The sequence below is a fragment of the Pterocles gutturalis genome, unplaced genomic scaffold, assembly GCF_000699245.1.
Source record: "Pterocles gutturalis isolate BGI_N339 unplaced genomic scaffold, ASM69924v1 scaffold4729, whole genome shotgun sequence".
NCBI lineage: Eukaryota > Metazoa > Chordata > Aves > Pterocliformes > Pteroclidae > Pterocles > Pterocles gutturalis.
The window spans coordinates 1-13,228 of NW_010130379.1; the positions used below are offsets into that span (position 1 = coordinate 1).

At 52.8% G+C, this 13,228-nt stretch overlaps 1 protein-coding gene across 1 annotated transcript; it reads right to left on the bottom strand.

The window, feature by feature from the left end:
- Window positions 1–2,385: 2,385 nt before the first annotated feature.
- On the bottom strand, window positions 2,386–12,979 carry AIF1L (allograft inflammatory factor 1-like). The gene is made up of 6 exons (XM_010080200.1): window positions 12,933–12,979; window positions 10,033–10,057; window positions 8,706–8,772; window positions 5,717–5,758; window positions 4,374–4,536; window positions 2,386–2,699 (listed from the first exon to the last, which is right to left on the bottom strand). Exons 1-6 carry the CDS (start codon window positions 12,977–12,979, stop codon window positions 2,612–2,614), a joined length of 432 nt encoding a protein of 143 aa, XP_010078502.1. The 3' UTR covers window positions 2,386–2,611.
- Window positions 12,980–13,228: the final 249 nt, after the last annotated feature.

Sequence of the window (13,228 nt, forward strand, 5' to 3'; positions counted from 1 at the left end):
CAGCTCTACACCAATCCTGCTCCCTTAGCGTGGAACTGCAGTGGGAGCACAGTCCAGTGCTCAGGGTTGGCCCCTGTACACCTCCAGTTATGTGCAGCTGAACTTGAAAGAGGGAAGCTCTGTGGCTGGGGACAGCCTTACTGGGGCTCCAGGGCCTCACAAACGCAGGGTGGGTTTTTTTCAGTCACAGCAGGATTTCTTTCCTTGCTCCCTCCTGCCTCAGGGTCAAGGGGTTCAGCCCCCACTCAGAGTGCCAGCACAGGGCGTGCATCCCCTTAGCACTCCGGGGACAAGGACTTGTTGAGAAAGGCTGTTTCCAGCTCTGGCAGGTTGTGCTTTACTTTTCCAGGACCAGAAGGACAATGATTTCCACATTTTTTTCAGTCACAGCAGGATTTCTTTCCTTGCTCCCTCCTGCCTCAGGGTCAGGGGGTTCAGCCCCCACTCAGAGTGCCAGCACAGGGCGTGCATCCCCTTAGCACTCCGGGGACAAGGACTTGTTGAGAAAGGCTGTTTCCAGCTCTGGCAGGTTGTGCTTTACTTTTCCAGGACCAGAAGGACAATGATTTCCACAGAGACAAAAGCAGTGATAGCTTTGGGCAGTGACCTGAACTGCGGCAAACCACATCCAAATTTCCCTCGTGTAATATGCTCCCTTTATTTTCTAACTGAACAACAGCTTTACACACATAGCCCAGAGAAGCAGGCGTATTCCCAGAGGCTAACCAGCAGCAGAAAGCAGACACAGGGCTGTGATCTAAGGGCAATTCTGTCCGTTTGAGGAACACATGGAAAAGTGTACCCAGGCATTCCCCCAGGAAGCCTGGTCTCCATTTTGATACCTCACATCAGACAAGAGCCGCAGGCAATTGCTTCAAGAGCAGAAAAGCTGGGAAAAAAAAAACACCTCTTTCAAGAGAAGCATTACAAGTGTCTGCTCTTGATAAACAAGTGACTACTTAAAACAAGCACCCCCTGCTTTCCTTCAGTTAAAAAAAAAAAAAAAAAAGACAGCTTTCAGGACATGGCTCCTGCATTTCATAACACAAACTCCATGGTGCTGGGTCAGTTATTACAGGTAAAGATCAGATCAAAACAGTCCAAACCTATCTCTAAGATCTATTTAAGGGTTTATATTAACAGACTTGGAAACCAGCTTACTTTATCTGCAACCAATCATGTAGACCAAGCTTCAGAGGAGCTGAACTAAATACACTGACACATGGTATAGCTTCAGAAGATTTATTTTCAGTCTTCAAAGTAGACTGGTGCTGCTCTTGCTCAATTTTCTCTCTCCACTACAGTTTTGGTTTTCATGCAAACAGTAGTGAGAATTTTTTTTTTTATTTAAAAGTGGCAGGAACAATCAGCCTAGTAGAGTTAATCATCTGTATTTCTTTAAAAAAAGTATTTATTAAACCATGATTTAAAAAAAAAAAGTTAAAAGCTGCCAAGAACACTTAAAAGGAGGGAAAGGGCGAAGAGCAAACATCTGGATTCCAGAAATTGTGTATAGAGCAAGGATCCCCGCAGTAACCGGAGTGTTGGTAGCACAGTCCCTGCTACATCTGGATCCCAGCTCATGCTCCACACTTACAGCCATCCTTGTTTCACAGATTTGAGGGCTTATCCATCAAGATGTACCTGATAGTCCCAGGGGACCAAGCTGAAACACATACAGAGAGGTCTGCAAAAGTCAGAGGGACAGAGCAGCTGCATAAGGACAAAACCTCATCCGCAGCTGGTCTGGCAGGGCTCACAGTTTAGTCACCCAGCTTCCTTTCACCTGAAGGTTTATTTTCCCCTTCCCTAAGGGCTGCAAAGGCATAACTGCTGGCTTGTTTCTGCACTGGATGGACAGGACAGACAACCACCTGTTCAGAGGTTATGCTCCTGATCAGATCCAAGCAGAGATTTATCAGGAAGGGGAACCCAACATAGCTTTAACCATCCTCCCTTGCAGGGGCTGGTGTTGGACCCGCTGTGATCTGACAGCAGGATGAACCCATGGAGCGGACAGAAGCTGTCCCTGCAGCCAGCCGTGCCCACCTCCAAGCTGAAAGCCCTGCAGCAGACCTCTGGTGTCCGTGCGCCTTCCCACAGTCACCTAGCATGTGGCCAGGCACAGAAGCAGGAGCCTGACTTGTGTTTTGGTGAGGTCAGGAGGGGAAGAACTAGTCCAAAGTCAGGAAGTGTAGGACAGAGAAGGCACTTATTTCTTTGCACCCATGAAGCTGCTGTCAGAGAAATGCTCAGTGTCTGGGAGCAAGGCCCAGGAATCTGTCATAACAAGCACAGCTCTGAGTCTACATGCTGGGAGGAAAGTAGCTCCTCGTCCAAGAAATGCAGGAAGGGCAGAGGAAAAGACTAAGATCACAGGATTATTCTTTTGGTCTCACATTATACTTGGAGCTACAGCTTCTCTCTAACAAATCAAGTTAGCTAAGGGATGCAGCAGAAACACGAGCTGGGGGTCTCCAGCTTCCCTTGCTGTTCCTCTAAGGCAGGTTAGTTGAAAACTAGGACTGTCCACAGTAAATAGTAACAAAGCACAGGTAACCTCTGTTACAGACCGGCAAAGCAAACAGTGCCAATTTTCAGCCTGTCCTCTTCAAGGGAGGCTGGCTATGTCTCTCTCTGGAGGCGGACCAGAGGGTTTTGGGTTGCTCTCATTGGCTTTTCCTTCAAACATCATGACCCTGAAAAACACAACAGATAATACCAATTAAAAAAGCAGGTGCATCTTTACCCATCTTTGGGGGTGGGATTATCTTATCTGATGAAAAATAGCATCTGCCTTCTATGCAAAGAGCATCCGATAATTAACAGAGGAGAGAAAGCCAACCGAGGGCAGTGCTGCCAGCCTGGCAGGGAGCTTTGCTTGTCCAGCAGCTTCCAGGAGTGGGTTCCCAAAGCCTCTGCTGGCTTTCCTCTCAGAGCCCAGAGGATTAGCACATTATATTTAGACAGCCACTTCCAAAATCCCCTGGGCACACACTGCACACCAAGTTCTCCTGATGTGTAAAAGCAAATATCATCCCTGTCCCACCTTGTACATAATCACACAGCAGAACATTCAAAAGCCAACACCAAGCAAGCAACAGCAATTACAGCTGGGGAGGAGGGCAGAGACAAGGAGCAAGGCACTGGCAAGAAGAATCCCAAGTATTTTGCAACCACCAGCCCTGTCCTCCTCCCCAGGACTGCAGCTACGCTGGGAATGCCAGCTGCCACACTGGATCAAAGGACTGCACTGCTCTCGGGATGAGTTTTACATTTCTGCTCCTGTTCTAAAGAGTCGTAACAGACAATGGGACATCTGTTAGCGAGAGAAGGGACCCACCTGTGAAAGCTGCTGCAGCTGGGGGGAAGGATGGAAGATATGGGACAGGCTGCAGGCTCAGCCTGCTTCCATGGAGAAAGACAGGAGGAGCAGGGGTGTCAGAAGTCTGTGTGTGCTCAGAAGAGAAGCACCCCAACACACAGACATAGGGCACTCAGTGGTGAGAGGAGCAAACCATCACCAGCAAGCACATACCAGCTTAAAGGACTACGTGAGAGGTGGGAGCACGATTCTTCCTCCCAACCTGCCCCAAAAGCTGTTTCTAAAGCTGCCTTCAGAAAGGGCTGCGGGGGGTGGAGAGGAGCAGCTCCTATTCATGGTGGCTACAGACACAAAAGCAGGAGCAGGCTCTGTGGCTGTGAAAGGAAAAGCCAGGCTTCAACAGGGTGGAGATGGAGCCAAGCAAGTGTTCAGAAGCCATTTGTTACAGCAGGACTTTCAGAGCCCTGTCGAGAGGGCAGAGGGGGCCGTGGGAGGCTGGTGCTGGCAGCCTGTACCGCAAAAAACCTCCCCCAGCACAAGCCAGCTGTTTCAGGCATGTGTCCTCCCTCCAGCTACTGCCTGTCTCTCCAAAGTCAGGCAGAGAGTGAGCATCCTGCGGGAAACAGGAGCCAGCACTGCTGGTGTTGGCAGGGCCATCATTCACTGCCCAAGTCTCAGGCTTCAAGTTTGGGGAAGTCTGCGTCCCCAAAGCCAGCAGGAGCCATGGGGAAGAGACAGGAGGAACTTGTGCAGTGCTGAGTGCCTGCACACCCTCGGGAAAGGGGAAGAATCACTCCACATAGAGCATGTGGGAGGAAGCCTATGCTAACACAGAGGAGGCAGCTCCCCGTGCTCAGCCCAGACATGGGCTTATACACCCTTTCATGTCTCTTTGCAAAATCCCCCTTCAGAAGGGTCCTCATCTCCCCTCCACAAGCACCAGGCACACACAGCTCCACATCCATCAGGCACAGCAGCTTCTGCTTCCCAGCTCCCCACCACACCAGCTCAGGTCCTGCATCTCCCCATCCCTCCCAGGGACACTCACAGTTTAAGCACAGCAGAGCGTTTCCCAAGCATCACGTTGACAAAATCCTGGTACGAGATGGTCTCACTGACCCCTCCAGTCACCTCAGAGATCATCTTCTTCAGTTCTAGGTGGGTCTTCGGAGCCCCCATCTTCTCCATCATCCTTTTGACAGACATCAAATCTGCAAGAGTGCGGCAACCGGTGCTGTTGAGAGGTGACCACGCTGAGCACAGACCAACCCCAGGGATACAGGCATGAGTTCCCACCTCAGACCACCTCACCTGCAGACTCTGGGGCTGACAGCATTAAGCTGCTGCTGAAAGCCAAGAGAAGCCTTCCAGGACAGCCCGCTGCTGTACTGCCAGGGCAGAGCATCGCTTCCCCTTTGTGCGGCTCAGGATAAAAGCACCACACACACAGGAGAGGGACAACTCTCCAAGTGCTCCAGAGACATGTGGGGACACTGCTCTCTAGCTCAGAGCGTGGTGCCAAGAATCACAAAGATGTGGAGGAGGGAAGCAATGCCGGGGTTAAAGCTGGAGACAAACAGGCTGCGGGGAGCCGCTGCCCCTGCCCATCGCCACAGGCCATTTCCTCCCATTGCTCTGCTGCCCACTGAGACCTGTGGCCCCTTCCCTCCCGGAAACACAGCATAGCCCTGAGTCAGACCTCCTCCAGCTCCCCACAGGATTTACTTCAGCTGGAGGACTGGTGGAGGAGGGGAAGGAGGCAGCAGCCTCCTGGAAGGGCACAGCAGGCGAGTGATTACACTTCAGTGTCAGCTCCAGGCCTGCAGAAGGCTGGATCTTTACGTAACTGGTGCTTTCTGGGCCCAAACTGGGGCTGCTCAGCTGAGCCAGACTCAAGTCCAAGTCTCCTGCTTCCCTCTGCTCCGCTCCCAGCAAAGCGGAGAGCTGCTCTGCACTAGGAGCGCTCATGGTTTATACAGCTTCTGCCTCAAGCCAGACAAAACCCAGGACTGTCCAAGCCCTGCAGCTTCCCAGCTCTGGAAATGCTGAGAATTGAGAAGAACGCCTCAGTGAAGAAACAGGGAGAAGAAAAAGAGCATTTAGAGCAGAAAGAAGTGGAGAAGCTAAGCAGAGACTCAGGAGAAGAGGACTGAGAAGAGCTTAGATTTTGAAGCAGGTGGGGAGACAGAAAGCTGAGGGCAGGGGCTGGAGAGCCAAGGAAGCCCCTGGCTGGTCATCAAGATCAAAGCAAGGCTGGACACAGAAAAAGCCCACAGGTTTTCCTCCTCAGCAACAGCAGTGCAGCGGGAAGCAGCAGATACAGCAGCAGACACTGCCTCAGCAGGGTATTGCTCTTCCAGCCCAGCACCAGCATCCCTCAGAGTCACTCACCAATCTCGCCTTGGTTGTTCAGGTCAAACTCCATGTACTTCTCTGGAAGAGACACAGAAGCAAGTTAGCAGGACGCTAGAGCAGGGGGAGTGCAGGGCTTCAGAGCACTGCCTGCTTAGAGCAGTGAAATAAAAGATTCAGGCATATCTCAATTCCAGGGCTCTAGAGTTAAGTGCTCTTTAATTGTGCCTGCTTTTCATTTAAGCTGAAGGAAAACACTGGCATGAGAAGAAGGTATCAACTAGCCATGAATAGTGTTAAAAGGTTTCCAGCCAAAAAAACAAAGCATAGCAAGGAAAACAAAACCTTGAGCACTCCCAAGATGAAGCTTGATCGGATTAGGAGGGGAATTACATTACGTAGTTCCCTGCAATAGCAAGGGACAGATTCTGCAGCCCTCCCAACACTGTGCTGCGCTCCCAGAGCAGCACCTGCCAGCAGAGATGCTCGAGGACCACATCAAGAGCACAAAGCCAAGAACATGCCTAGGAGCAGTTAAGGCAGAGCAGGCTGTTTGCCCTTCCAGCCTGCTGTCAAACATTGCAGAATCTGGCAACTCCAGCATCCTCAGAGAAAGGCAGAGCTTGCTCAAGGTCTGGTTAGCTTTGCAGCACAAAAGCTGGCGTGCCATAAGACAGAGCACTGGTATTAGGCAGAAAAATCAGGATTTCAATCCTGTGCCGCTTCTGACCTTTGGAGTTGCACACCTGTGCTTCCTACCCCCTCCCTTGCTAGCTGTTCCCCATTTAGACTTTAAGCTCTTCAGGCAAGGATTTGTCTGTCTTACAAACCATACAGCTCCCGCGCCGCAGGGGGCCCCTCCATTATCTCACTTCTGATAAATGAGACGAGCAAGATGCCTGCTGCCACCATCCATCCACGCCGAGCTGGAGAAATCTCCACTTGCCCTGCAGTTAGCATTCACTGCCCAGAACAGCCTCGGAGGACTCAAATTATCCGAGAGCTCCCAGGCTGCTCCTCTCCCCCCAGGGAAGAGACCTTTTGCCTCTGCTCCAGGGACACCAGCAAGCAGATGAGCGTGAACAGAGAAGTGGCAGGCTAATTTAAGGAGCTAAAGGGAAGAGGAGATATTTCACACATCAGAGCCTTCCCAGGATCCGTGTTTCTGAAGGAAGGTCCCAGGTTAACTGGGCTGATGGAAGCCACAGGCAGGAGGCAGAGGCTTGTCACGACCTGCGTCTCAGCTGCTGGATTACTGCTGTCCTGAGCTGCCCAGGACAGACCTACGGGAATGCCACGGACAAACCAAAGCTGTTCATGCTTCAGGCAAGAATAAATGTCTCCCTTCAAGCAGCAAGCAACTGATCCTAGATGAAATTAGGGCCGTCACACATGCGCTTAGGGGCCAAAGCGATGCTTGATGTGGAACCGGCTCTCTCCACATTCTGCCCCACCATAACGACCTTGTGCTAATGACCCACCGCCTCCCTGGGCAGGGGTCAGGCACCCCAGCATGCGCTCGGGGACACAAACCCTGCTCTGCTGTGGCCATACCCAGCACATGTTTTCTTTTCTTCTCAGCTGACACTTCGCCAAACGCGCAGAGAACAGAGGCAGCTTTACATCGTCCCGCTCTAACCCTCGGCTCACACATTCACCTTCCCCTCCCATCCCAGCTGCGGGGATTTGGTGGGGCAGAACCACCCCCTCCCATCCCAGCTGCGGGGATTTGGTGGGGCAGAACCACGCATGGTCCCTCCCCTCACAAATGCATTTACACCAACACTGCATGGGGGCTCCCCGGGCCCAGCTGGGGAGGGCAACGGGAAGGAGAGCAGAGAAAAAACGCTCCCCCATCATCACACAATGAGCCGATTGTTGGAGGAGCTGGAGGAGGCACTGGAGAGCGGGACAGGCCACGGAGGCAAACTCACGAGGCAGTGGGAGGAGATGCCAAAGGCTCTCGTTACAGGGAATTCTGCGCCTGTGACCTACAGTTGCAATGTTTGAAGAGCCCCGATTGTGATAGGAAAAATAATGTGGGGCTACAGCCAAAAGCCAAAGCCACACAAAAGGCAACAGAAGAAGGACAGGGAGCACAGGAGGCTCCTCTGTGCCCAGCAGGGTAAGGGATCACAAACCCCAGCCAGCTTCTTCCATGCTGAATTGCAACGCCAAAATTCAAAGGGAAATAGCAGTCAACGCCTGAAATGGAAGCAAGGTCAGGCTCTGTTTGATCAGAGCCAGAGTAAGGACAAACCTTGAGGGCAGCGTGACACAGAAGGCATGTTTTCTCAACTGCCTTCAGCCACTGCTTGGAAAAAAAAGTGGATGCACCAAGAACAGCCCTGCCAAATCTTGTCCTGTAACCACTTTGGGGACAAGCTCCAGAGGACCCCAGGCTTTTTCCTCTATCCCCCATCTCAGCAAATGACACAAACCTGAGCCCCAGAGCTGCTGACCCACTGGAGTTAGGCTTTGGCCAGGACTAGAGACACATTACTGCTGTTGCTTCTGGGACCAAGGCACTTGGGAAGGACCAGATCAGACTGAAGAAACTTTCGGGGAGAAAAAGTCCCCAACTCCTTCAGGAAGCAACTGAGACCTCTGCTGTGTGGGAAGAGGTCCTCCTACTCACTTAAAAAAAAAAAAAAAGAGTCCAGCTACTGCATCACCCTTTGTATGAGCAAGCTTGTCTAGGTATCTAGACAGAAACCATCCTCCTTTGCTGCTCCCCTGGGTTTTGCCCACGCAGCAGGTTTTGCAGTAATAGCAGCCGCCAGGCACGATGTCTGCAGGGTGACATGTCCCTGCCCTACAAATGGGGGAAGCACAAAAGGCTCCTGTGGGAAAACCACCTCTCCAGGGAGTTTCACCGAGTCCCACAAGCAAGGGGGAGGCATCCATCCCAGCTCAGTCACTTGTATTTGGCAGAGAATCTCAGGCTGGTAAGATCCGAGTGTGGAGGAAAATAATCTATTCAGAGCAAATAAGCTGAGACGGGACACAGAAACCCTCCCGTTCTCACCTTTGAACACGGCCAGCTTCTCCTCCAGATCTTCCTCATCACTGAACTTTGGGTCACAGAGAAATTCCTAAAACAGAAGAAAAAAAAAAAGTATTCCCAAGGTTAAAACATAAAGGAAAACACTCTGGAGGGCACGTACAAATGCAGCATTACCCAGCAGACCTGGGCAATTCCCAGAGAGCCACATCTGAGCAACAGTGCCAGGAGGCTTGAGAATGGGTTGAATCCCTCCACACCTTGTTGTTAACATTCCAGTGCAAGGGAATGCCTCTGTTGTCTCAGATTTCCCACCAGCAGCTTGAGGGAGGACTGGATCCCATGTGCTTTTGGAGTAACTGCATGAAACCCCCTCTCCTTACTCACCCAAGGTTGCAGCTCCCCACATCTCTGCTTAAACCTGCACAGCACGTGGATCCATTGCACCCATTCCCGGCAAGGGCTCCTATTAATAGCACCCTGATCTCAGAAATTTCAAACTTTATAAACTCTGAGGGCTAGCAAATAGAACAGGCAAAGTTAACAGGACATCACACACCCAAGAGAGGACAGGTATTTGGGGGTAAGGAACAGGCTCTCACTCTCTCAAACCACCTATCCATTTTTTCTGCACTACCCTGCTCAGGCTGGAGGAGAAATCCTGTCTCAGTTCTGGTCACTTGTCCTTAGCCCCACCTCAAAAACCTCCAGGTACCTGAGAGAACAGCCCACAACTTGCACAGCCAGCTCTGCTGCTGTGCCCTGCCAGCAACACTCCCCACAGCCGGGAGCAGCGGGGTCTTGCTCCTGCCTCTACCCTCCCACACCGCCGAGCTCCAGCGAGCCCAGCGCAGCTTAATGACTCGATCTGTGTTCAGCAACAACACCACATTCTTCAGCGTAGAAATCATTAACATCTGCACAGCTTATGCACTGCCTGTCCAGGATAAAACCCCTCTGGGGGTTAGGGTGGATGGAGGGCTGAGGCTGTTCCCTGCTCTGGGCATGCGTTCCTCACTGCTGATCTCTGTGCTCTCAAGGAAGGCAGGAGTGGGTCCCACTGGTGGTTCTGGGGCAGTATCATTTGTGATTAATGAGACACCCACCCACTCCCCCTGCTTCAAAACAGCCCCCTCTGCAGACACTGAGCATCAGGGCTGCAGGAGGTCCACACAGCCATCAGGAACCCAAATGCCCTCCAGCCTCACTTCTTCCAGAAGGAAGATGAAGCCTGCCATCCTCAGGTGTGATGAGCTGTGCCAGTCTGGCTGCTGGGTCAGCTCCAGCAGCATCGCAGCCCCAAGCCGATGCCTGTTTCCTCCTGCCACAGCCAGCCCCAAGCCTGTCATGCTCGATTGCTGCCCGCCACCCTGAACCTGCAGCACATGCTCCAGGCCCCTCCAGCCCACACGCCTGCAGTCGCTCCCCTTGTTGGGACAGGGGAGCCTGGACCTGCTCATGGAGCCCAAATGCCTCAAACCTTCACTGCCAGTTAGGCACCGCTTTGGTGAGTCCTTCATGAGCACTAAACTCAGGTTTTGTAGGAAAGCCACTAGGACAGAAGTGACTGTCACCCCCTCCTCCCCTCTCACAAACCCCAGATGGGACACCAGAGACCATGCCCACTAAACCAGCGTGACACCAACTTCCCTTGTCACCATGGACACCAACTCAAATTGAGAACTCTGATGAAAAGCAACGTTCCCTGTTCCTTGTTTCGCTCTCCTTTGCCAACTCCATTTCTTTTATCTCTGTTATTTCTACCCAGGGGTATCGTTTGCCAGCCCAACACAAAGGGCCCAATTCAGCTTCGAGACCTGGGCTCAGCCAGCAGCAGAAGTCACCAGAGTGCAGAGTAGTGTCACCTCCTGCCATCACCGCTGAACAGCCTCTGCAGAAGGAACTCACCAAACACCACTGAGAACCATAACGGGCCAGAGCATCTCCTGGCCACCAGGTCACAGCTTCATTCCTGCCCTGCAGGAACAGCAGACAGCTTCCACCTGCCACAGGGGACACAGGAGCAGAGCACAGCAGGAAGCAGCACAGCAATGTTGAAGACCAAAGGGAATGCCACATCGGCACACGATGGCCGAGGGACACATGCCCAAGGGTCCAACAGCCCCTGGCAGCACGGTATGAGAGCAGGATGGGTGACACTGCACACACCTGGGACCCAGAGCCCTTGCATTTCAACTGGAAGGGAACTGGAGAGCCCACCAGTGTCCCAGCTCTGCTCTAGACTGAAGGAAGCAAAAGGGGAACATATTTCAAAGGCATTCCACCCTCCACATTGTATGTGAGCCGGGCTGTGACTGCGATAAGGCAAACACTCACAATAGCACAGAGGAATTCAGTCCCCAGGGCCCGTGACTCAAGCTGAGTGGCTGAAGTTCCTCCTAGAGCCCTTTGGTAAAGCTCCCATTTGAAGGGGCATGTTCTATTTATAAGAACTGCTTAATAAGCCCCAGCCTCGCCCCTGCCCTGAACAGCCTTTCTTGGGCAGAGGGATTTTTCTAAGCCAATAAATTCAGGCACGCAAGTCCCAGCTACCTGCAAGGCAACCTGAGCAGAGGCAGATCCTTCCTCTCTCTCCAAAAAAGTGTTTCCAACCAGAAGGCCAAGCTCTCGCTGGGCTGTTGAAGCTCTCAACACCAGCTGCCCTCCCCGCTGGGGCTGGGAAGGGCTGAGGGATGCTCGTGCCACCCTGGACGGGAGCGGCAGGCACCTGCTCCCCAGCAGGCTGAATTTCTTCCCTGCAGCCCAGAGCATTAGAGGGTAAAAACTAGGTTGAAACTAATCTGTGCTGGATTAGACTTGCCACCTTGATGCACGAGGCTGAACAATGTGATCGCCGTTCCTCAGGAAGAGGAGAACGGCCAGGAGGGGATCCCAGAGGAGCACTTCAGGCTGGAAGAGAGAATTCAAGGCTAGGACTGAGCGTCTTTCAGCAGCACGTGTGCACTCAGGCCATTGCCTGCCAAAGGCCCTTATCCCAGCAAGCGCTCTGGGGCAGCAACCAGCCATGAAAACAGGGCTGGGCAGGAGCTAAGGGTTAGGATGAGATTAAGCCTGATAGGAATTTGGCCTGATAGGTTTTATTAGGAGCACTTTACTGGTTTGCAGCCCTGGGGCTCTTCAGGGCTTGGAAAACCCCCTCCCTGGCTCCAGCCACAGTATCAGCCCAGGTTTATCTATCAGCTCTGTGTCAGAGGGAGGTGTGAGCCACTTCTCTGCACTCCCGCTCCCAGCAAACTCCCCCAGCACCACTGTGCTGAGCAAGCAGAGCGCGGCAGCGCTGGGTTTGCTGCCCCGAGCCGCTACAGCACAATGGCTGCTCAGGAGCAGCCGCTACCCGTGCTATCTGCAGCTTGATTTCTAGCTGCTCAAATCCCCTCTCCTAGCACTGAGCCAAGGCACAGGGCAGCAAGGACAGGAACAAGCAGCTCCCACCTCCCTCAGTGGGAAGTTACGTTTCATTTTTGTCATACAAACCTCAGCCAGAGAAAAAGCCTGCCAGAAGTGATGGATGCTTAGGGGAGAGATAGGAGCCTGTCCCCTGTGGGGGGGGGAAGAGCCCCCAGCCCCGAGACACAGCAGTGGCGCGCCAGCAGTGCTGCTGCGGGAAGCACAGCTTCCCAGACTCAGGCCTGCAGCTCCCACCAGCTGAGGGATCACGCATCCACCCTGTGCCCGAGGGATGCTGGAGGATGGCTCTGAAGCAGCAGAAGCCACAGCAGCAGGTACAACACTCTCCCTTCCTCCCCAGCCCAAGGGTCAACACCACCTTGGCTCTGGGGGATGCATGAAGATCCCCCCAATGTGCCTCCTTGGCGCAGGGCGTGCCACGCCTGCCTTCCAACAGCAGGTTTCAAAGGTTCCTTTTTAGCCAAGTGCTTCTTCTACACCTTACCCCACCGCACCTCATTTTCTGCTCTTATTCTGCAGCAGCTCCAGGTTTCTAATAATGCATTTCCCTCTTTGGGGACCTACATAAAGTTCACTTCTGCTGTCTCACCCCTGCCTGGAGGAACATACTAACACTTTTCACTGCCTACTCAATGTGAGGACAAGGCAAGCCCACTGTCTCCTCCATGCTCTCATCTGGTGCAGCTCTTTGATTCCTCCACCTGTTACACCAAGGGACTGGTGGCTATACCCCCAAGTGACCACTAAACCCACCCAGAAACTACCCTAGAAATCCCATCTTTGATTGTTTCAAGGTTAAAACCTTCTTTTCACCCTCAGAACTGCTCTTGGCTGGGAAGTATGCCAAAGGAGCTGCCCCCACAGGCCATGCCAAGCAGGGGACAGGACAAGCCCCACGCTCTGGGGAAAGGACCTTGCCTGACCCGGCACCAAGGGCACGCAGCCCAGCGTACTTTGCACTAATCCAGGAGCTGCCATTCCCCCTGCCCAAGGCTTGTGGGACATCCAGCCACCCCGGACACCCCATTCACCCACTGCAATTAAAAACTAGAAAGGGTCGAGTCAGCTCTAAGGAGCAGCAGACACTGCTCACTCCTGGGAGAAGAAATTGAAGCGCT